We start from the raw sequence: 24,292 nt of genomic DNA on the forward strand, positions 1-24,292 counted from the left end.
GTCAAAATTCAAATAACATGTAAAATAAAAGCCTTATCAGATTTGGATCTTCAGTATAACATTAAGTAGAAATTCCTAAAATAGTAATTGCTAAGATTATTTTCAATATATTCAAGTACAGTAATCAACCACCTTATCTATAAAAAAAATCAGTATTTAAATAAGTTAAATTGCTCACAGGAGTCATTTCATCCGTACAATTTGCTGAGGAACACGTAATACTTAAAAATAAAAAGGTATAACCTTTGTTTCCTTCTAGGATATTAAATGTCTCCAGTAAAGCAGCTCCTGACACTTACAATATTATGCCCAGTGGACCTGTTGACAGTTAAAACATCTACTTTAACTTGGCACTTACCTCTAGCATATTGAGTCCTCTCCACTACATGAAGTGTGACGCCAGTAATTCACACATAGCAGCCCCATGGGAGGGCTGCTCAGATCACACTCAATTTAAGACTGAAGGCATTATAAAGCTCTAAGAATAAATTTTGGGTGAATGATACATTTGCTACCAGACAAGGAGCTGATAGCATTTCTGATTAGAAATTAAGAAGGAGTAATAGACACCATTGTTGGCCAGGTGATCTCACAGCCATTCTTACACAACATGCACAAGTAGACTAACTTTTTGTGCATTTGGTTAAATAAAAATTGTATGACAGATTTTTAACCATTATCTACACCTTTGCCATCTGCCAAATGGTGTGTCAGAAAAATGGAAATACTGAGCACTAGCAGCGTTAAATGGAAGCGGAGCTGTTACCTCAGCTGATCCGAGTGGGTCCTGTTGTAAAACAATGACTTATCAGTATGTGACCTACAATATTTAAGTAGAACATATGTCACACACAACCATTTCACAAGCTCCTTACAATGAGCCCAGATATGCTCGTGTGTTGTTAATGCCATCCTATTAGTGGAAGTGTGTATAATAGAAAAGGGAATCACCTTCCCAGCAGAATGTGGAATACGTCAGAATCATCCCAGTGAAGGTTATTTATCCAAACCAGTGGAATTTGGATCCATTACAGTTGTGAAATGGAAACTATCCTCAAATATGAACAAAAGAAAATACATGCTTCACACAAACTGAAACTTGAGGTGAAAACTGTTTATTTTAGATTAAATCATAAGTGAAAGATGATTTGTTAAAACCAACATAATTAGAAAAATTACAACAGCACAGTATGCATTATGCAATGACATATAACACAGAAGTACAAAATAGATCTCCACATAACTGAAGATAACAGTAATATAGATGACAATAATTCTGCTTTGTTCAGTATGACATGTTGAGCACAGTTCCTTAAAATACATGTAGTGATTGCATGCAATTATTAGATATCTGTATTGGAAAGCATTTAAATTGCATTTCAAGCCCAGGTTAATTTCACTAAGCACATTCACTTTCAATTATTAAGCTCCTCAAATCTGGAGATTAAAGATGTCATTGAATTCCTGAATTAGTTGCAGTGAAAGTTAAAATTGATTTGGTCCAAACTGGAACTTGTATTGAACTCAGACTTAAGGAAAACAAAACAACGCAGTGCAATGTAATTCCAGATAATAAACAGTCTGTTTAGTGTACATACTATCCAACTATAGATAACTGCAAAGGATTCTCTTATCATTTTGGAAAAAGATTAACAACTGAGACAATGATAGAAGAACTCTTCCAGTGATCTTTCACTTTCCTTATGAAAAAATCAAAATGTGCAACAGTCATTTCTTGCTTAATATAAAAATTCCCCTTATTGGTTTAACTACAGACCCTAGAGAGGGGGAATTCATTGGAGGCATTTTGAAACAGAAAAAATTGTGGAAAAGATCTTTCAAATGCTGGAGATGCACTGCTGTTTGCAGTTGTAAAGAGCATTGGAGCATACTTCTGCAATAAAAAGATACACACTGAGATCGATGAAGGCAGGGTGATAGATGTTGTCCATATGGACTTTAGTAAGGTCCAAGGTGCCGCATGGTAGGCTGGTCCAGAAGTTTAAGGCACATGGATCCAAGGCATGCTGCCTAATTGGATCCAAAACTGGCTTGGTGATAGGAGGCAGAGGGTAGTAGTGGAAGGATGCTTTTCTGATTGGAAGTCTGTGATTAATGGTGTACTGCAGGGATTGGTGCTGGGACCCTTGCTATTTGTATATATTTATATATAAATGACTTGAATGTGAATATAGGAGATATCATTAGTATGTTTGTAGATAACACAAAAAGTTGGTGATGTGGATAGCAAAAAAGGTTGTTTAAGGCTACAGCAGGATACAGATCAGATGGAAAGTTGGGAGGAGCGTTGACAGATGAAATTTAATTCGAGCAAGTGCAAGGTGATGCATTTTGAGAAATCAAATAGGTAACACAAACTAAATGGTAGACTTAAGAGACATGTAGACAGACAATTAAATAGGCAAGGTTCAGAAGGATACAGACTTAATTTGGGCAAACAGGATCAGTGTTAATGGATAAAAAGGTTGGCATGGATGTGGTGGGTCAAGGAGCACATTTCTGTGGTATATAACTCTATTACTTGACTTGTTAACATTTCTTCCTTGTTACAGTAAATGGCTGGCCTGCTGTGAATTTTTAAGATGTTACATTGCCTTACCTTCATTGGTTGGGGCATTAAGCAGAAAAGCAAGGAAGTCATGTTGCAGCTATATATGACTTTGGTTAGGCCGCACTTGGAGTATTGTGTGCAATTCTGGTTGCCCCATTACAGGAAGGATGTGGAGGCTTTGGAAAGGGTGCAGAAGAGGTTTACCAAGATGCTGCCTGATTAGAGGGTAAGAGCTAGAAGGAGAAGTTGGGCAAACTTGGATTGTTTTCTCTGGAGCATCGGAGGCCAAGGGGATACCTGACAGAATAAAATTATTCAGACAGTCAGAATCTTTCTCCCAGGGTAGAAACGTCAAGTACTAGAGGATAAAGGAGGTGTGCAGGGCAAGTTATTTTTTGTTTTACACAGAGTGGTAAGTGCATGGAATGGACTGCCAGGGGTAGTGGTGGAATGTCATTTAAGAGGCTGTTAGACACATGAATATGCAGGATATAGAGGGATATGGATCATGTATGGGCAGAAGAGATATAGTTTAATTTGGCATCGTGTTCGGCACTACATGGTGGGCTGAAGGGTCTGTTCCTGTGCTGTTCTGTTCTTCTAAAAATTTGCACAACAGCTACACTCTTATATTTGAAATATAGGAGGCGTAAAAGACATTATTTTACTTCATGAGGAGAAACCAAGAGAAAACTAATTCATTCATAAGCCAGCAACGGTGGTGGAGGTGGATACGATAGGGTCCTTTAAGAGACTTTTGGATAGGTACATGGAGCTGAGAAAAATAGAGGGCTATAGGTCTCTAAGGTAGGGACGTGTTCGGCACAGCTTTGTGGGCCGAAGGGCCTGAATTGTCCTGTAGGTTTTCTGTGTTCTATGTTCTATTCACAATACCAGCAAAGACCAATTCCCCCTTCTTCCCAGGTTCCCCTGCAGTTACACTGCTCTCTGAAGGGGTTAATATAGAAAATAAAAACTAATGAAAGTTCAGGCACAATAATTGAATTAGAAGTAATAATTTTCACACTACTTGCCCCCTTGAGATTCTTCTGAAGCATGTTTGTTTTATAATTAATAAATAAAATTAAATTCCATTATTACATTAAGCCTAAGTAACAATTTAATTTTAACACCATGACATCAGAGTCAGAATAAATCTGCACAACTATGAGCACAGCAGGTATCTGTTCATTTTCACCCTTGGACAAGAACAATTGTAAAATATTACATCCTGTGACACTGCAATCTTTTGTATTTAGTTGAATTTACAGTCAATCAGTCACTAATATGTGAAAGGAGAAAACATAGCTCTTCCTACCTGTTATTAAATACTGCAGTCAATTAGGTAAGACACTTTAAAGGGAAATAAACTGGATCAGATTAACAATGTATTGTTAATAAAGGGAACAAGTGTCAGAGTGTGGCTCAACTACATACAGACAAATCTCCATGTTTTCTTTAAAAATAATTATGTTGAAGGGAAAGTATTACCATAAACTTCAATTATGAGGATGGGATTTTGCTAATTAATTCTAAGAGGGAGAATTTCAACTCTTTCTACCCAGCAGGAAAGGAGCAGATAAAATGGCCTGGCTCCACTGCCAGCTCTGTTCCTACAAATTTGTGATTTGGCACTTCTGGTTTTAACTGGTGGCCTGGGCTCTCACCAGAATGCGGAAAGAGTCTCACTTATCAACGCAAATCGGGATCCAGGATTTATACGTGTTTCAACCAGTACCTGGATAAAAGCAGGTAAAAGAAGCCTCTAGAATATGTTTAAAATCTTTATTTAGTCAGACTTGCACTAGTACTGCTTGAAGAAAATCTGAGTACTTGCCTCCTCCCAGCAGAGAGAGACCATCACAACGCTCCACATCCAGCCCCCAACACTCACCATTCTACTACATTTATTGTCTCTATATAAGTGGACTTCCTAACCTTTGTGGTCCCCCTTCCTCCTACTCCCTTCTCCACTCTCTCTTTACCCCTCCAACCCTGTCGACCAGCTTTCCAAAGCAGTGACAGCATTCTTTTGGGATGGGCCAAGCTGCTGATGAAGACTCCAGCAAGGGAAATGCTGTCAAAGGGTCAAAGGCTACCCCTGGCAGATTGTAATAATGAAAAAGACCTTCTATATTTAACGTTAAAAGTTACTTTCTCATAACTAAGCTCTTGGCATTTCAAAATGCTGCACCAATGAATATTTGTGCACTTAGCTACATAAAAATCACAACAAATGTTCTCTTAATTTATTGCAATTTCATTTTCCTTATTAAACATTAGATGGCTTCTTCCAGTGTTAAGTACCTTTGCTGACATTTATTCTAAAAATTTAGTGACAACAAAGTGTTATAAATAGCTACAAATGTTCAGCTGCCCAGTTCACGATCCAATAACTATTTCCTTTCAGCAGGCTTGTCAGTCACCTGCTCAGTTTTATTTTAAAACTGCAGGCAGCTAGTTTAAAAGTGAAATAAAAATATAACTAAAATGCAGTTTTGTATGTGATGACAAATGCTCCCCTTCTCAAGTGGCATCACAGTTGGTTTCCCAAATGCAAGGTAATGCTGCCAGTGTTTAGAATGTGCAATTAGAGATGAACATTTGATTTATCTTGAACCAAACACCCATTGTGACAGTGGTTATAAATCATTATCATTAGTAATTGGAAGCTGTGCATGGATAAATAAATTTGCTTTAATGTTAGTGGTGCTTTTGTTAAGAAAACCTTTATTCAAAGTACACCCATTAATCTTTTTGCCTCCCCTTGTGATTTACCAATACTTCAATAAGCATTAGCAATAACTACTTCAGACTATATCATTAGACTTGTTCATTATTAGTCTACCTCTTCAGAGTTCTACTTTAAACCAAATTTGATGATCAAGAAGTTACAATACATTATTAAAGTCATCATTATATAAATAATATTCTCTGTGGGTACCTGACTGATATCATATTGAGGTGACCTTTACACCACACTGGATGAAATCCACTCCTGGCACCATTCCTCATACGTTATACAATTAATGGAGCTGGCTTTATAAGTAGCACGTAACACCAATAACTAAGTGACTTATCATTTTAGTAAGGCAAAATCGTCAATAGATACCAAACACTGACAAAAACAACAGCAAGGTAACTCATGAATTTACAGTCACAAAATGTCGAGCCTGGTGCAGTCACTAGTTTGTCCCTTCAATAACATAACGTATGTTACCACTTACTTTGCAAACATCCATTCCAGTAAGCAATTTATAGCTCATGGGGATCTGATCTTATATCAGTTAAGTCAGTTTCCCCACCTTATTATAAAGCCATATAGAACAAATAAACATTCCAGTATAAATGAAGCTCAGAAATAAAAGCTAATTAGGGAATAATTTATGCTCAAAGTGCTCATTTCAACTTGGTCTCAAAAATATTGCAACATATTTAATAGAATCCAGAACTTTGAACTGACCTGACCTTCAATCTTCAGTGACTTAGCTTACAGATACTTTCTAATATTAAAGCCTATTGGTGTCCCCAGTTGGTGCAATGTTTTCCAGTGATTCTACATCACAAGATTAATTCGTATGATGATCTTCATCCTCATCAATGTCAAAGTCCATGTCTAGGGTCCTGCTTGACAATAAGTTGACTACTGCAACTGAGTAGGAAAGTTATTACGATGCATCCAACTCAAAATGACTTATATTTATTACTGTATATATTTTTTAAAGACAGGATTGAAGACAATACTTGAACAGGTCCAGTCAGATTTTCTTGCCCTTTGAGGCATTTGCAGAATTCGATTTTACATATAACTTCAAAATACTAACTCACTGAAGATCCTCCAACAGTGACAGTATTGTAAAGATGGCACTTCATAAGGATAAAATACATAAGTCCCAACAAAAAAAAATCAGCAGCTTGCACTTAATCATAATCATGCATATTTATTGAAATTTGTTTTCGTGTTCCCTCGGGAAAAAAAATCTCCTCACAGGATATCTCATGGATTCCTGACACAACTGTTGGTTAACCCTCAATGGAGATTGCTCAATTATACACATTATTGTTAGGAAAGCCGCACTTCTTTCCCCCCTGAATGAAGCACATGAATGCTAAGCACACTTAGCATTTGTTTCATTTGTAAATGGCCAAATTAAAAACAGTTGTAATGATTTTTTTTCCTCAATGCATTTCTAATGACATGTAAAACTTCAACAGCAGTGCTTAACATCAATTGAGTGCTGCATTCGGCACATTGACAGGACAGAGATTAGTCTGTTTAATATCATAGCTAACCTGCCTCACGTACAAATGCTAACATGGGAGTCAATAGTTTCAACAACTTCCCAAACATTTAATCACCAAAAGATTTTCTGAAAAACATTAGCATGCTCACTGTTAGCTTTTTCTACATCTCTCTCACTGATCCTAAGCTTTCTTTCACCAAGAATGCATACAATTGAATGAGCAAATTCAAGGGACTTTTGGATGATGAATGCAAAATACATTGTAAAAAGGTAGCCAGATTTTAACGAAAATAGATAAAAGTAAGCAGTTCAAATGCGAGTCAGATGGATTAGTGGAATGGCACTGCTGCAGTGGGCTGTGAGTGAGAGTGGTGCAGATAGCACAGAGCAGAACAGAAGGCTTACTGCCATATTAATGATGGAACTTTCAATCATTGTGGATTAGGAAACTTGAGGAATTTGCGAGCTGAAGTAAGAGAAGAAATGCAGGAGTGAAAGATCATTGTGACCTTACGATATTTCAATCTAGGCAATTCTTAGTTTGTAATTCCAGAAGACATGTTCTTCAAGATGAACTGTGGCTGCGTCTTGTTGATGGATTGCTTAAAAAAGCTCTGAAGCATAAACACATTTAGTATAAAAGTTGAAAAGGAATTCAAGAGGAAAAGCATTTACCCTTGTATAGTAAATCATACTATTCATATTTACAATGTAAACTTTCTGAGACATAGTCATCTCCAAGGTACATTTAGGCAGGGTACAAGATATACCTTGGTGATACTAGTAAAAGGGAGACTTCCAATGAAATTCAATTAAACGGTTTAAAAAAAAGTGTAAGCTTCAAGATAGAGAAAATAATAAAAAATAAACAATATTGATTTCAGAAGACAGTTATTATTATTTAAGTATAATTTTAAAAGTGATATTGTCAGCTTTAAAATTTACAGCTGTTTGATGAATAAATTTATTTGCTTTCTATATTAATTTTAAGGCTAATATTTCTGAATGCATGCTAGTGAACTCATATTAGAAAAAAATCTACATATTGTTTTGGCATTTATTAAAGTGTATCAAGTTGTGGTGCCCAACCCATGCCTTCATGCACTTGTAACTGTGACGTGAGCACTGAGTGCCAGTAATAGCTCAGAATAACAGCTACTTACATGAGAGCTATATTTGTGATCTGACATCGATATGCTGTATTCTGATACTAAAACATTGGTTTATCATCTCCATTCTGCATTGTAAAAGAGTAAAGTCAACATTACCTTACTAAAAATCTTACAAAAAGGATTAAGGTGTGAAGGTTATTAAATTGTGCCTGGGTTATTTATTATTTGTGTGTAGAAACAGTTTCACTGATGTGCTCTTTACCAGGCTCTAAGTAGCATCTGTGTCAATTGATAAAGGCTCTTTCTGATGCTTAAAACAGTTTCCTATCTCAAGGTGCATTTGTTTCACAGCCTATGACTTCATATATTTGCAATGGCAAATATAAACTGGATTAAGGAATCAAATTTGGAAATCATACTGCAAAACAAAAAAAGAAAATCAGGATTATATTGGATTTCAGACTTTTGGAAACTGTATTTTACATAAAATGCTGTTTTTAAATAAATGGGTTTCTAGTTCGTACTGAATACCCTATCATTAACAAAGCTTCTCTTCACGCTATCTAGGTGGGGAAGAGAGAAGAACAGCACCCAGCATCTCTCATTAAGAAATTGTATTTGACTTGAAGCTCTCTCTGTTTGATGTTCATTGATGGAGTCTCTGACATCCAGTGATGTGAAAAGAGATAACAGAATTTTTGTAAATTGGTGCAGAAATCTTTCTTTCTCCAAGATATATATATATAGATAAGGAGTGTGGTAACAGGTGTACAAGTGAACACCAGGAAGTTGATGTAGATTTGGAGGATGAGAAAACACATTTGGAATTCGTGGCAAAAAAGCAAGAGAGAGATCTTCTTATTGTACCACCAAAATAAATAATCAATGCAGATTGTAAATATTTCAAACTATGCAAGTGAAAGGGATCTTACTTTATATTGATGGTTCTTAAAAGCAAATATTAAATTCAAAGTTACCAACAACGAAAGGTGCATGAGAATGTGCCATTTTTTCCAGATCATTTCCCAAGAAATAACACTGAAGCATTATGTTCCTCCGCTTAAATCAACTGTGTATGGAAAGGTTCTCTGATGGTTCAAATAAAGGGCAACCATACAGTATGCTGGGATCTTTAGACAGCTAACAGGTCATAAGTCACCACTCTGTGGCTCCGGATTCCGTGTCTCTCTGTGGTGAGTCCTGCTCAATCTAGAAAACTTCGAAGTGACCTTTGCCTTTGTCTTATTTGCAGGTTCTCCAGTTGGCTGTAAATCACTGTGGAGATAAAAAAAGAAAATTCTTTTTTTAAAGGAATTGTTATCAACTTTGAATTCAGATCACTAACATTTTGAAGATACTACCAACATTGTTCAATGAGTTACTAATTAAAAATCAGAGTTCCTGGAGTCATGTCTGCAAACTACAATATACTACATGTACAACAAGTGTGCATCCACTTGATATGTTGCTCTGACATGGAGTCTGAAATATAAGTGGTTTATGGCAATGTATATCAGTAGAATTAAATTTGTGAGAAATGGTGTGAAACTAGCTTAAGGGACTGGCATTATTTTGGATCAGATGTAGCAGGACTCCCAGATGATGAGAAATGACATTTCTAAACCTTGAGAACTTCAACTAGCAGTATACAGAACATAGCACAGCACAGGAACAGGTCCTTCAGCCCATTATGTCTGTGCTGACCATGATGCCAATCCAAACTAATCCTATCTGTTTGCACTTAGTCCATATCCCCCCACTCCCTGCCTGTTCATATGTCTGTCTAAATGCCTCTTAAACATTGCTATCGTATCTGCTTCCACCACTTCCCCTCGTAGCAACACTGGTGCCCCACAAGGCTGCGTCCTCAGCCCTCTACTCTACTCCCTATACACTCTTGACTGTGTGGCCAGATTCTGTACTAACTCCATCTGCAAGTTTGCAGATGATACCACCGTTGTAGGCCGTACCTCAAACAGCAATGAGGCAGAGTACAGGAGGAGATAGAGAGCTTAGTGGAATAGTGTCATGACAACAACCTTGCCCTCAATCTCAACAAAACAAAAGAGCTGGTCATTGACTTCAGGAAAGGAGGCAGTGTACATGCACCTGTCTACATCAACGGTGCTGAGGTCGAGAGGGTTGAGAGCTTCAAGTTCCTGGGAGTGAACATCACCAACAGCCTGTCCTGGTCAAATCACGTAGAAGCCACGGCCAAGAAAGCTCACCAGCGCCTCTACTTCCTCAGGAGGCTAAAGAACTTTGCTTTGTCCCCTTCGACTTTCACCAACTTTTACCGATGCACCATAGAAAGCATCCTATCTGGACGTATCACGGCTTGGTACGGCAACTGCTCTGCCCAGGGCCGCAAGAAGCTGCAGAGAGTTGTGGACACAGCCCAGCGCATCACGGACACCAGCCTCCCCTCCTTGGACTCTATCTTTACCTCTCGTTGTCTTGGTGAAGCAGCCAGCATAATCAAAGACCCCACCCAACCAGGACATTCTCTCTTCTCTCCTCTTCCATCGGGTAGAAGATACAGGTGCCTGAGGGCACGTACCACCAGACTTAAGGACAGTTTTTACCTCACTGTGATAAGACTATTGAACAGTTCCTTTATACAATTAAATAGACTATGACCTCACAATCTACCTTGTTGTGACCTCGCACCTTATTGCACTGCACTTTCTCTGTAGCTGTGACACTTTACTCTGTACTGTTACAGTTTTTACCTGTACTACATCAATGCACTTTGTACTAACTCAATGTAACTGCACTGTGTAATGAATTGACCTGTACGATTGGTTTGTAAGACAAGCTTTTCACTGTACCTCGGTACAAGTGACAATAATAAACCAATACATTCCAGGCACCTACCACTCTCCATGTAAAAAAACTTGCCTTGGAAATCTCCTTTAAACTATCCCCCTCTAACCTTAAAGTTATACCCCCTAGTACCTGACATAGCAGTAGGGTCAGAATGAGCTAAAAATAAGGCCAGTAAATGTAAATTCATTGTGCCCTTGAAATAGAGGATTTAGTATCATGTCTGGTCCTTGAACTTGCAATGCTAATAATAAAAATAATACAATTCAACAGGAGATTGAATGAGACTTGAGGGGGTGTGGGTGGGATAGGGAGTGAAAAGGGACTGTAGCCCTAAAGGTTTTCCTTCTCCTCCTGGCCCCCAAGGACACCCGAAACAGTCTGTAATTTTTGGGAGCAAGCTGCTCATCCCTCTATTTTATTGCCAAATTTTCTAACCATTCTTTATTGCCTCGAAATGATCCCCTGGCCAGTTGTCTATCTTCCAAAGTTTGGCTGGCATATCCTAACTCAAAATGTCCCATTCACCCACCCCCTGTTCTCACTGAGCTACTTAAGTGGCAAATCCTACAATACCTTCATTCTGAAACCTTATGCTTGTTTCCAAATTTAGGTAACCTTCTCCAGCTCTGCAAACCCCCAGGATTTCTGCATTCTTCCAATTATAGCTAATGAAGTACTTTTAAAGTGTTGTCAATGTTGCAATTTAAACACCATAAGCTCCCACAATCTTCTACTTGACAATGAAGAGATAATTTTTCAGTGATTTTGATTGAAGACCTGGACATCTGGGAGGACACCTCTTTGAAAATAGATCCATGGGATATTTTATATTAATTTAACAGAGCAGATGAGTCCTTGGTTTGATGTATCATCCAAAAAATAAATGATTTCTGACAATGTAGCAATCTCTCAAAACTGCTCCAGAATGTCAGCCTATATTTTATGCTTCACTCACTAGAGTGGGACTTCAACCTACAATTCTTTGATTCAGAGACGAGAATCAACCAAACACAGTTGACTCTTACATCTCACAAGCATCCTCCCTCTTCAAAATGGAGACTCAGATTTCCCAAACGTAAATTGCACATTGCATCTTTAGAAGTTCTACTCAACCCTTCCATGCCCAATGTGAGGTGGGGTTGTGGGGGAAATGAAGGGGAGGTCCATGTATCTGCTGTGCCTTTAATTCTTTCTAAGATTTATTTAACAGTAATACCAATTCCAGCATTTTAGCAACGGATGTTTGTATGGATAAATACTGAACTTCTGGTATGAAGTAAGCATACTTTTATTAATGAACTGGACATTACGAGAGAATGGCAATTATCCTCTAAAGATCAAGTCAGTTTCAAGTAGGTGTATGTACATTTGATCTTGTATCTTTATACAGATGGGGCTATAGTTTTTCTCACTGAGATGTAACCAACCAGGTTAGTTGTCAGAGAAACTGTACTACCTCAATTTCAAAAACATTTATATTCTGGATGATAGGAATTCTACTGGCCAGTTTGTTTAAATGTGTCTGTCAGGTATACTTGTCGAATATTTAAGTAACAATAATTTATACTAATGTTGTCCCATTATCTCCCAGGTTGCCTTACATTTGACATCAAACCACACAAAATGACAGGTGACAAAGAGGTAGATTTTAAGGAGGGCCTTTATAGGAGAGGGGTAGAAAGCAGAGAGGATAGGGGTCAGGGGTTAGAATATTACATTCCAGACCTTACAACCTAAGTGATGCATTGATTAAAATAGGGAAAGGGGAATGGTAGAAAAAGCAGAAGGAAACTGTGAATGTTGGATAGGAACTGCGCTACTGACTTCCCTTTATCATAAATTTATACTTAATAATAGCAGTTAATCATGATAATGTAACCACTGTGGTACTCAGTGCAATAAATAATAGACTAATTGAATTTTAAAATGTTATGATATGGAACTCAAAATAGGTACATTACTTAGGAAACATAATGTTGAATATAAATCGTTTGGTCAACATTTTTCCACGTAAAAAGTTTTTTACATTTTGCTGTTAAGCAATAAGTCTGTATCAATGAAACATGCAAAGAGACATGATCAGTAGACAATGATAATTAGGGCCATAAAACCCAATTGTTCACCACAGGGAAAGGGCTTTGGACCCTTCTTGTTTGTATAGCTCAGTATCATAGACAAATATGCATGCAAATTAAATAAATATATCTCAGACTATTTAATGCACCTATCCATTGAGCCTTGAAGGATGCTTCAAGTTTGCACTTTATCATTATGATAAATTCCATTTTTTATCCATCACAGTAACACGTTCTATGTAAATTCATTGTGCCTTTGAAGTAGAGGATTATGTATCATGACTGGTTCTTGAATTTGCAATGCTAATAAATTGGCAATCTATCTTGATTAAGTTCACTTGGCATCAACAGAAAACAATGAACTAGAAAACCTAATGAGTACATTTTAATTCCAGTCTATTCCTCCCAACAATAGTTTGCAACAATGCTCTTAAATATGGTTTCTTAGTAAGTTTAACAAAGGCAAAATTAATTTAAAGTCATACAAATCTATATGTATTGCTATATGTAAAATAAACAAATGACTTCGAGGTAGTACCTTCCCTCATATGGAATATGAATTTAATTCTGTGCCTGTCAGTGGATTTAAGTAGATCCACAGTTCCACAATCTCACGTTGTTTGTTTCTGTTACTTACAGCAGATTGCTGTTTTTATAAATGTATATGAAATGGCCAACTCTATTGTAATTAGATTACGTAGGTAGTTTTTAAAAACTCAGAGCAGCTAATTGAAATTATATATTTCATACTGCCACTAATGCAAAATTGTAATCACAATTTCTTTAACAATCAAAAATGCTGTCCATATATTTTTCCCATGTGGCTTTACGCTTTCATTTTCAAGCAGAGTTCATATGGTGCTCTATCAAATTGTCAGGCTTACAGGTATTCATACTCTTCTACCCTTTGAACTGAAAGCAAATGAAGAAAATTAAGAACTCAGTCCCAGGCCAGTTTTCATCAACCTGTAGGAATATTGGACAAGTAAAAGTGCACTGATATTTTTATTGTTTCAGCAGTCTCAAAGATTTCTTTTTCTGCTTCAGCTCATCCCAGCTAACAGTAGCTTAAGTTTATAAATATCTTAAGACACTTCGGAAGGGTGCCTATCAAAAACAAATTTTGATAGCAAACCACCTAATGAGATATTAGTCAAAGAGTTAGGTTTTAAGTGAAATCTCAAAGAAGGAAAGAGATTTTCTAACATCGTGAAATACAATACACTAGAGAAAAATAACTTCATTAGTTAAGTTCTCCCAAATTTTAACGCTTTCACATTCTTTCCAAGTACCATTGCCTGAATGTAATGGTGAGCAAATGGCCTGGTGCAACCTTCTGCTTTGGACATTTGCTGTCCAGATTTAAAACTATAATCAAAACACACAGTTGGTTGGTCAAGCACAGGGAATGAAAAAGATGCTGCTTGTTTTGGATATAGTCCTTTTGTTAAAATGAGGAACTGGATTAAAAATGACCTGGAAAGAGAGAAGATGCAAAACATCTTAGTTAATAAAAATGTAAAGGTATAAAAAGTGGGTAAAATGTGAACGTGAGAAATTGCCAAGCTAATGGGGGAGACGGGCAAAATCCACAGTTCTTGACACCAACTACAGGCTGCAAGTGAGAGCTTTTGTTATTGCTTTATTCTGAGCTGAAAGATATTAGTGTAGGAGGCTAAAGAATGGGGTCAACCTTGCGGATGGTAGAAATACTCAATAAGATGATCAATCTGTGGTTGATTTCAAAACTTCATCCACTGTGATTGTCAAATCCTGAATTTCTACAGTATTATTTAATCAATCATTTTTCTTCCTCAGTGTCATGGCAGTGCTAGTACACACACACACACACACACACAAATATTCACCTTGCTCCTCAAGAATATAAAATCTGAGGACAGAACATTAATAAAGCTTGCAATGTCAAGCGTGTTCAAAATTTGATTTCCTTTCAGAGTTCAGATTCACAAACATCCTATCTTTTTTTTATTACTGACATATGTGGGCAGATTTTGATAACACACAGGATTCAAAAATAGACTGGAAGGAAAATACAAAAGTGTCACTGAAACAATGGTGGTGAAGAAAGGAATGCTGTTATGCCACACGGTTTCTGCGATCACCAGCATAACTCAATGAAGGAAATCAGGTTTCGTTAATTGATGAGGATCTCTCATTTTTGTCCATCTCACAGCTATAATTTTCTCCGTGTTCTTGGGATAGGCATTGATGCCAGTAAGGATCCATTGCTGGTTGCACTGAAAAGGTGGAAGTGAAAGCAAAAGCTCTTGAACCACTGCTATCCTTGTGTTGGCAATGATTTTGCTTTCAGAAAGATAAGTCATTAACAGATTTTTGTTGAGGGTGTTGAGGGTCAGAGCACATCCACCAATTAAACTTCTTTTTGAAAGAGAAGAATTGGCTATTTTCAAACTTATTCCAAAGAAAGTAATAGAGAAATAGATTTTTCCTTGTTCTCTTTATTTTCTGTTCTGCAATGTTAGCAATTCTATTGTTCCTACAGCTACTGAGAAAGGTTTGTACTCTACAAAGTAAAGAGAAGAATCAAAGCATTCAATAATGAACTTGGTCTTTGCATTGAAACCAGCAGGCTAACTGTTAAAATATATATACTGTAGCTGATGGACCAGTAATTAAAGAGAGCAGAGATTAAGGAAAAGAGCCCTCAAAGTTTGAAAGCAGCACAAAAAGTTTGCAGTAAAGACTCATATATGTTTTGAATAGTAAAAAAAAGGAGTACAGAAGAGAATATAAAATAATATTTACAGCTTCTCATTAATATTTCCAATAACATGTACCCTTGCCAAGAATGAGTACATATTTCGTAACAGCATGGAACATAAGTGTAAATGGTTTCAGGGATCAAGAAACAAGTTCTCCAACAAAAAATACCATAAAATATAGGAATTATAAGGCATCAAATAGTACCTTATAAACATGACACATCATTGTAGAAATTGAGTGCAATGTTTTCCTTTAAGACAGACCAAAGGTTGCAAGGATTTTTAAAAATGGCATATTATTCCAGTCATTCTCTATTCTTTTTTCATAACACTCAGGAATAGAAATTTGCTAAAATTTCATCTTAAAATTTAATGGTACGCTAAGACCTTTGCTGGGTATTTTTTTAAAATACAAATTCAAAATATGAAAAAGGCAGATAATGTTTCAATGTTAAATTATTTGTATTCATCTAATTATGAGATTTAAACAATCAATTGATGGAAGTCAGAATTTGCCTGATGGAAGTTCTGTGAGTACCTTTGGAAAAATACTCAACTTCAGAAAACAAAGGAGCATTGTAGATAATAACTTCAGTCAGGCAGGATTGTACGCAATGTGGGGCAAAAAGGCACTACCCTCAACAATCCCCAATTACCCCCTTTCTCTCCACCCCCTATAATCATCTTAAAAGAAAATATTGGGTTATGGGTGAGCATATACACATTCACTTCAGAATGTTAAGAACTTACAGGCATCCACTTTTGAAAGTCGTCAAGTTTAAATTCTTCCCCGTACTCCGATAAATTGGAATTGTGTAGTGGACACTTGGTAAAAACACAATTATTACAGTATCCCAGCAGGATTCTTGGAAAGAGAAGTCCTGTCTCACTAACTTGAATTTTCTGAAGTACTATGACAGTTGATATAATATGTACATATATCATAATTGCTGTAAAAGCCTTGATAAAACGTGGCAGGATTTACTCACTGGAATTGGTGGAGATTTCATGCTGGTTAGCAAATCCATTGCATTCTTGCAAGGACAGTCCATAATTAAAGGAAGGAGCTCAACATCATCAACAGGTTACCACACCAAACCATTCTACAAATCCTGCTCTTCACTGTGCTATCAATTATTTGAATAAGAAGTTTGAAGGAACAATTCTTACAATGAAAGTGGCATGAATTTGCGTGCAGTAATTGGGAATATAAACAAAATAAATTGTAGGCTAATCCAGATGCAGTGGGAGAATGGGCCACACTTGTACCAAATGTCATTTAACTGGAGTAAGTACTGGAGTAAGTACTCAGCAATTCAGTTATGTCAAAGCCATTCTAGCCATATGTGGATACTATGTAGGGTTTACTGTTTAAGACTGTAGATAGGGAGAGGGAACAGGGACGATCCTTGATCAATGATGAGGCTTGACAAAGTGGCTTGCACAGGTCACCCTATCGGTGGGACAGGGCCTTAACAAGCCACCATCTCCTATAATTTTGGCTCAAGGCCTTGAACTGCTGATGCTACTTGCTCCAAATGCAGCATTAACTCTAAGCACCATCACAACTCCACAAAGGGGAAAGCTGGTTAAAAAGAAATTAGAAAATATCCTTTGTTACAACAAATCAATAGTTGCAGTTCTCTAACTGACTCAAAACATGAGACTAAAATAGAAAATACTGGAAATATTTAGCAGGTCAGGCAGTACGTGTGGAGAGAAAAGGGAAAAGCTCTTTGGCCACTCCACAGGCAACATTGAGGAGGACCCTGGTGATGATTTTCCCAGTGCCAGACAGCAGAGAGACCTCTGTAGTTACCTCAGTCAGATTTGCCCCCATTCTTGAAGATGATGAAAGTCACTGCATCTTTGAAGTCCTCTGGCAGATCTATCTCTTCCCAGATATGAGCAATGAAGTCATAGATTTGTGACTGAAGTTCCCCACTACCAAGTTTTAGAATTATGGTAGGGGTACCATCTTCTCCCAAGGTCTTGTTGTTTACCAGATGGCATATGGCCTTGCAGCTTCTTGCAACCATTCCTGACTGACAAGGCGATACCAGATGGTTTGACATGGAATGATGTCAAGAGCTCTCAAGTCAAAAAACAAAGTTTAGAAGATCTTCAAAGTGTTCCTTCCAGCAGATGCTGACTGATTCTGCATCCTTGATAAGTTCACTTCCATTCTTAGGTCTTGGTGGTGTGGGCCCTTGAGCATATGGGCCATGGGCGACCCTGACAGCTTTGAAAAATCTGTGCGTGTTATGGCTATCAGCAAATTGCTACGGCCTCCTGTTTAAACCACCCACCATCTATTGTTTTGGTAATGTTTCCAAAGAGATGAATTCCGTCCATCTAGAAATATAATAAGCATGGTCTTCATTGTGTAAAATCTCCAAGAGAAATGTAGGAACAGCATTTACAAGTCTTTACAGCCTCACTAAAATCTTTGATTCCACGAGTTGGGAAGGACGTGGAACACTCTCCTGAAGTTTGGCTGCCCAGCAAAATTTGTCTCCATCTTACATTTGCTTTATGATGGCAGGCAAGCCATGATACCCAATCATTTGGTCCATAACAGATCCAATTTCAGTGCAGATGAGTATTAAGTAAAGCTATGCCATTGTCCTGAAAATTTTATCAATTTTTCTTGCTATAATGCTGCACCTCAGCTCTGACAAGCTTCCCACTAGAGCGAGATAATCTACAGGATTAATAGGAAATTGCTCAACCTACATTGCCTCCAATCCAGAACCAAAGTCACCTCAATTGTTGTGCTGCAACATGCAGGAAACATTCATGTCTGCGTGTGCTCAATGGGCCAATCTCCAACACGCTCACTGAAGTTTATGAACGGACAGGCCTTACATTTAACACCTGCAAAATGAAGATCCTCTCCCAACCCACCCCCACATATATCTTCACACTCTGCCAAGACCCTTCCCATATCTCTGGAGCCACCTATCAGCAAAGGCAGGCATCAATGATGAAATTCACCGTCTCCTTCAGTGTGCCAGCACAGACAGTAGCCATCTCTGATGTGATGCCTATCTATGCTAATCCCATTTGCCCACATTAGGCCCACACCCCTCTACTCATTTCCTATCCATGTACCTGTCCAAATGTGTTTTAAATGTTGGAATGGTATCTGCCTCCACCACCTTCTTCAGCAGCTCTTTCCAAATATTCATCACCCTCTATGTGGAAAAACTTACTCCTCAGATCTCTTTTAAATCTCTCCACTTTCACCTCAAACCTGTGCCCACTGGTTCTACACTCCCCTGCCATGGGAAAAAGATTCTGACTACCTATCCTATCTATGCCCCTCATAATTTTGTAAACCTCTGTCACGTCACCCCTCAGCCTCTTATGTTCCAGTGAGAGTAAACCCAGCCCATCCAATTTCTCCTTATAACTACAGCCCTCCATTCCAGGCAACATTCCGGTGAATCTCTTCTGCACTCTTTCTAACGCTACCACCTCCTTCCTATAGTGTGGCAACCAGAACTGTACACAATGCTCTATGTTTTGTACAACTGCAACATGACATACTAACTCTTATATTCAATGCCTCAGCCTATGAAGGCAAACATACCAAATGCCTTTTTCATTATCCTCATTTGGGGAGCTATGAATTTGTACCCCAAGGTCCCTCTGTACATCAATACTCCTAAGGTCCCTGCCATTTACTCTATTTGTCCTACCAGAATTTCACCTTCAGAGTGCATTGCCTCATACTTGTTTAGATTAAGTTACATCTACCACCACTCAACCCAACTTTCCAGCTGATGTCCTGTTGTATCCTTGGACAATCTTCCTAGCTATCTACAACTCCACCAATTTTCATGTCATCTGCAAATTTACTAATCATACCACCTACATTCTTATCCAAGTCATCTATATATATCACAAACAATAAAAGTCCCAGTACCAATCCCTCCAGTACATCACATGTTACAGATTTCCAGTCATAAAAACACCCATCCATCACTGCCCTCTGCCTCCTATCAGCCAGCAATTGTAGATCCAGTTTGCCAACATCCCTCGGATCCCTTGTGCCTTAACTTTCTGGACTAGTCTACCATGCGGGACCTTGTCATAAACCTTATTATAAGCCCATTCCCTTCTCCCTCATATATGTCAGCCTACCCCAAATATATCTAAACTCATCACTTCAACCAATCCCTCTGCTGTTAAGTTCCACATTCTCCCCATTCTTTGGTTGAAGAGTTTTGAATTCCCCATTGTATTTAATGGTGACTGTTTCATAATGACATCTACTTATGCTCTTCCCCACAACGGGAAACATTCTCTCTGCATCCATTATATCAAACCCTATTAATTTTAAAGATGTATATCACCCTTCAGCCTTTTCTCCCCCGAAAGAAGAGACCCAAGTCTGTTCATCCATCCTGATAATGGATACGTTCACATTTCTGATATCATCTTTCCAAATTTTCTCTGCACCCTCTTCAGATCCTCTATTTCATTTTTTTTAAAATATGGTGACCAGAAGTGTATGCTGTAGTCTAAGTACAGTCAAACCTTGGTTTAACACAACTTCCATAGTTTTCATTTCTATCCCTACAAAACTAAATAGCCCTGCATATTTTTTCTTTTATACATACTTATCTCATTTGCTTTATTAAGCTATTATTTAGTCTACTTCTACCACTCTTTCAGAAAATGTATTTCACATCTTTTTTTATTCACTCATGGAAGATGGACATTGATAGCTCAGCTGACATTCATTGTTCATCCTCAAATGCCCCTGAACTGAGGAGCCAATTAAGAGTCAACCACATTAGTGGGTCTGGAGCTAATTACAGTCCAGACCAGGTAAGGTTAACAAATTTTCTTCCCCAAATGTTATTAGTAAACCAAATGGCTTTCTAGGATATTCTGGTAGTCTCATGGTTATTGAGCCTAACTCTTTTTTTTATTAATTCTAGCCTTAATTAATCACCTGAAATTAAATTTCCCAGGTGCTATGCCAGGATTTAAACTCATGTCTATTGATCAATGGTCCAGTACTCTGGCAGCCAATCCAGGAAGTTCTCAGCAATGTCCTCCTCAATATTTGTTCATTACCAACATCATATAATAAAAAGGGATAGATTAACTGGCCATTTAACTTAATTTGAAAAAAGACCCTATTGATGGTAAATATTGTGGGCCATGCCTGGAGTATGAAAGACACAAATACAAACTCCTTTCACTTGCCAATATTCTTTCCATCTTAAATCATTGACTTCTTGATAGGGTATGCTTCCACACATGACAGGCACGCTCAGGTAAGCTCACCGTAATGACAACTATTTGTTTACCAGCCCTGACAATGTATTCTAACTGTTTGTATATACCAGTTTATGACCTTGTTCAATGTCCAAATATTTTTCTCTCCAGCTGGACAACCTGCAGTTGACTTCTTGGCTAATTTGCCCCTCCAAATTCTAAAGAGTATGACAAAGTAGCACTCCTACCGCCATCTTAGCTGAAACCAGTTAACTCAGTTAAGGATTGCTTGAGGAGACTTCCTTGATATTAACACTGAATAAACCTGTTGTTCTAGTGGCAAACATCTTTGTGCAATAACATTCAATCTTTAATTTCATGTGCAATGAGTAAATGCTGCTCAAAAACATAACAAACAAATAAATCATATTAGGCATAAATAAATTTCACATTACAATTGTGATTACAGAATCACAGTTAATGTGGTAATAGCTTCAATTCAGAAGATGCCTTGCAAGGCAGTTAAATATATAAGCAATACTTCTTTATGAAAATACGAACTCAAGAAATGCCAGGCAGGGACATTATGCAAATAGATCAAAAGCAAATGCCAGTAACGAGCTCACTAACAGCACAAAAGAGATTCCCAATCAAAAACAAAATAATTTTATACCATAGAAGGACTTTGTAAAATAGAACACTATTTTGCTTATGAAAGATACTAAGGGATTGTGTTTACTTGGGTTCAATTCCCCAAGTACAATATTCAATGGAATTTTGGCTCTTACTAAACTGTACTTTCCATGTATAAATATTAATAACTTAGATAGTTTGATGCTGAGCAAAGCCATACCATAAATCTATGATAAATAATTAAATTAAAAAATTATTGAATCTGTTTAGTTGTCATCGTGATATACTTAAGAACAATCCTCCATAAGAACTTGCGTTATTAGATTATTTTCAATGTTTTATTAATTTTGTAAACACACAAAATTGACAAAGTTCATAGGTGTGTATATTTTCTAATCATACTTCACAATGAATGAAATATTAATATGTACTTACTCAAATACAAAAAATACGTACATTTTAAAAATGTGGAATATATTTAAACATACTCAGGGTCTGAGGCTTACTTGGTAAATTAGAATGCTAAAATTATATTTCTGTTAATACAGAAATGAGTACAGTTATGTAAAGCAATAGGGTACAAGAGAAAGGAAAGCTTACTGCAATTATTAGAGCCTTGAATATTGTGTACAGTTTTCATTTCCTTACGTAAGAAAGGATGTACTTGGCACAGCAGGTGTGTGGTAAAGATTCACTCAACTAGTTCTGGAGATGGTGGGTTTGCCATATGCCCAGACTGGGACTGTATACTTTAAGAGTTCAGGAGAATGAGCAGAGATCTCATCCAAACTTACTACTTTTTTTTAAAGGGTTTCACAAGCTAGGTGTAGGGAAAATGTTTCCCATGACTGAGGAGTCCAGGACCAGGAAACCCAATTTGAGAATAAGGGGTTGGTCATTTAGGACTGAGATGAGGAGAAGTTTCTTCACTCAGAGGGAGATGAACCTAAGACAGCAATGGAAGCTCAGTTGTTATGTTCATTTGAAACAGAGATGAATAGATTACTTGGCATTACGGGAATCAGCGGCATGGAATGGAGCTGCAAAATTGGTGTTGAGCTAGATCAGCCATGATCGTGATAAATGGTAGAGCAGATTCGAAGAGGTGCATGTCCTGCCCATGCTCCTATTTCTTATCTTCTTACACAACATAACACATACAAGAAATCTCAACCCTTTCAGATTGTGTAATAGAACTAAAAATTCTAAAATCTTGCAGCTTGTAATGAACATAGTGATAATCTGCTAATTTTTCTAAATAATTAAGTTAAATTCCATTTTGGGGCAGATACCAGGGCCCCAGTGTATAGGTGGGAGCACACAGGAATTATCTCCCAGTGAGCCAGATGCCAAACCATTGGGATTTCCAAACTGAATGACAGATGATCGGTGTTCAACTGTAACAGGAATCGTTGAGTGGCCATAAATGGATCTATTTCGGGATGATAAGATGCAGTGTGCTGCAGGAACTGGTACTGAGGCATCAATTTTTTTACGATTTATATAAGTGACTTGGATGAAGGGACCACAGACATGGTTTCATTGCACCTGTGCATACATGTACTTGGGCATATGACAATAAACTCAACTTTGACTTTAGATTTGTTGATGACACAAAAGTAGGTAAGAAAGCAAGTTCTGAAAAGGACACAAAGAGTCTACTTGGAGATATAGATGGTTACATGAGAAGATGAAGCTTTGGCAAATGAAGTGTGATGTGGGAAAATTTGAAATTGTTCATTTTGGCAGGAAAAATAGAAAGGAGGCACATTACCTAAATGATGACAGATTGCAAGAACTCCGAGATGCAGAAGGATCTGGGTGATCTAGTGCTGGAATGACAAAAAACCAGCATGCAGGTACAACAAGTAATTAGGAAAGTTAACAGGGTGTTATTTTTTATTGTTAGGGGAATAGAGTACAAAAGTAGGGAGGCTAAGCCTCAACTATATATTCTATTGGTGAGACCACATCTGGAATACCGTGTATAGTACTGGTATCCTCATTTAAGGGAAGATGTGAAGATGCTGGAAGCAGTTGCCAAAAAGTTTATAATATTAATGTCTGGAATGGATGGGCTGTTTCTGAGGATTGGACAAGCTCAGCCAGAGTTTAAAAGAATGAGAGACGGACCTGATTGAAACATCCAAAATCTTCAGGGGTCTTCATGGAGTGGATGTGGAGAAAATGTTTCCTCTTGTTGGAGAATCTCAAACTAAGGGTCACCCCATCGGGCAGAAGATACAAAGCCTAAAAGCACCTACCACTAGGCTCAAGGACAGCTTCTATCCCGCTGTAATAAGACTGTTGAACAATCCCCTAGTACGACAAGGGGCCTCACAATCTACCTCGTTATGGCCTTGCACCATATTGTCTGCCTACACTTTCTCTGTAACTGTAACACCTTATTCTGCATTCTGTTACTGTATTCTCTTGTACTACCTCGATATACTGATGTGATGGAATGATCTGTATGGATGGCATGCAGAACAAAGTTTTTCACTGTACCTCGGTACATGTGACAATAATAAACCAATTTACCATTTAAAAATAAGGGGTCACCCATTTACAGATGAAGATGAGATGAACTTTTTTCTCTCAGAGGGTCGCAAGTATTTGAAACTCTCTTTTTCAATGGGAGCAGAATTCTTGAATATTTCTGAGGCAGTGGCGGATAGCCTTTTGATAAGCAAGGGGTTGAAATGTTGCAGTGAGAGCTGAGGTAACAATCAGATCAGCCATAATCTTATTCATTGGCAGAGCAGCTTCAAGGAGCCAAATGGCTATTCCTGCCCCTCATTCGTTTATTCTTATGCTTTTAATTTGTAACTTTTTGAAACAATATTTT

At 37.6% G+C, this 24,292-nt stretch overlaps 1 protein-coding gene across 2 annotated transcripts in view; it reads right to left on the reverse strand.

Annotated features, from left to right (window-relative positions):
- Positions 1-1,110: 1,110 nt before the first annotated feature.
- Positions 1,111-24,292, reverse strand: part of snx29 (sorting nexin 29) — a 423,313-nt gene continuing 400,131 nt past the window's right edge. The window contains exon 21 of one of the 2 annotated variants that reach the window (XM_052021671.1): positions 1,111-9,203. In XM_052021671.1, coding sequence (XP_051877631.1) covers positions 9,077-9,203 — 127 coding nt within the window. In that variant the 3' untranslated portion in view covers positions 1,111-9,076. The remainder of the gene's footprint in view (positions 9,204-24,292) is intronic. The other variant, XM_052021672.1, reaches the window with a different exon arrangement.

The sequence above is a fragment of the Pristis pectinata genome, chromosome 8 (assembly GCF_009764475.1).
Source record: "Pristis pectinata isolate sPriPec2 chromosome 8, sPriPec2.1.pri, whole genome shotgun sequence".
Taxonomy (NCBI): Eukaryota; Metazoa; Chordata; class Chondrichthyes; order Rhinopristiformes; family Pristidae; genus Pristis; species Pristis pectinata.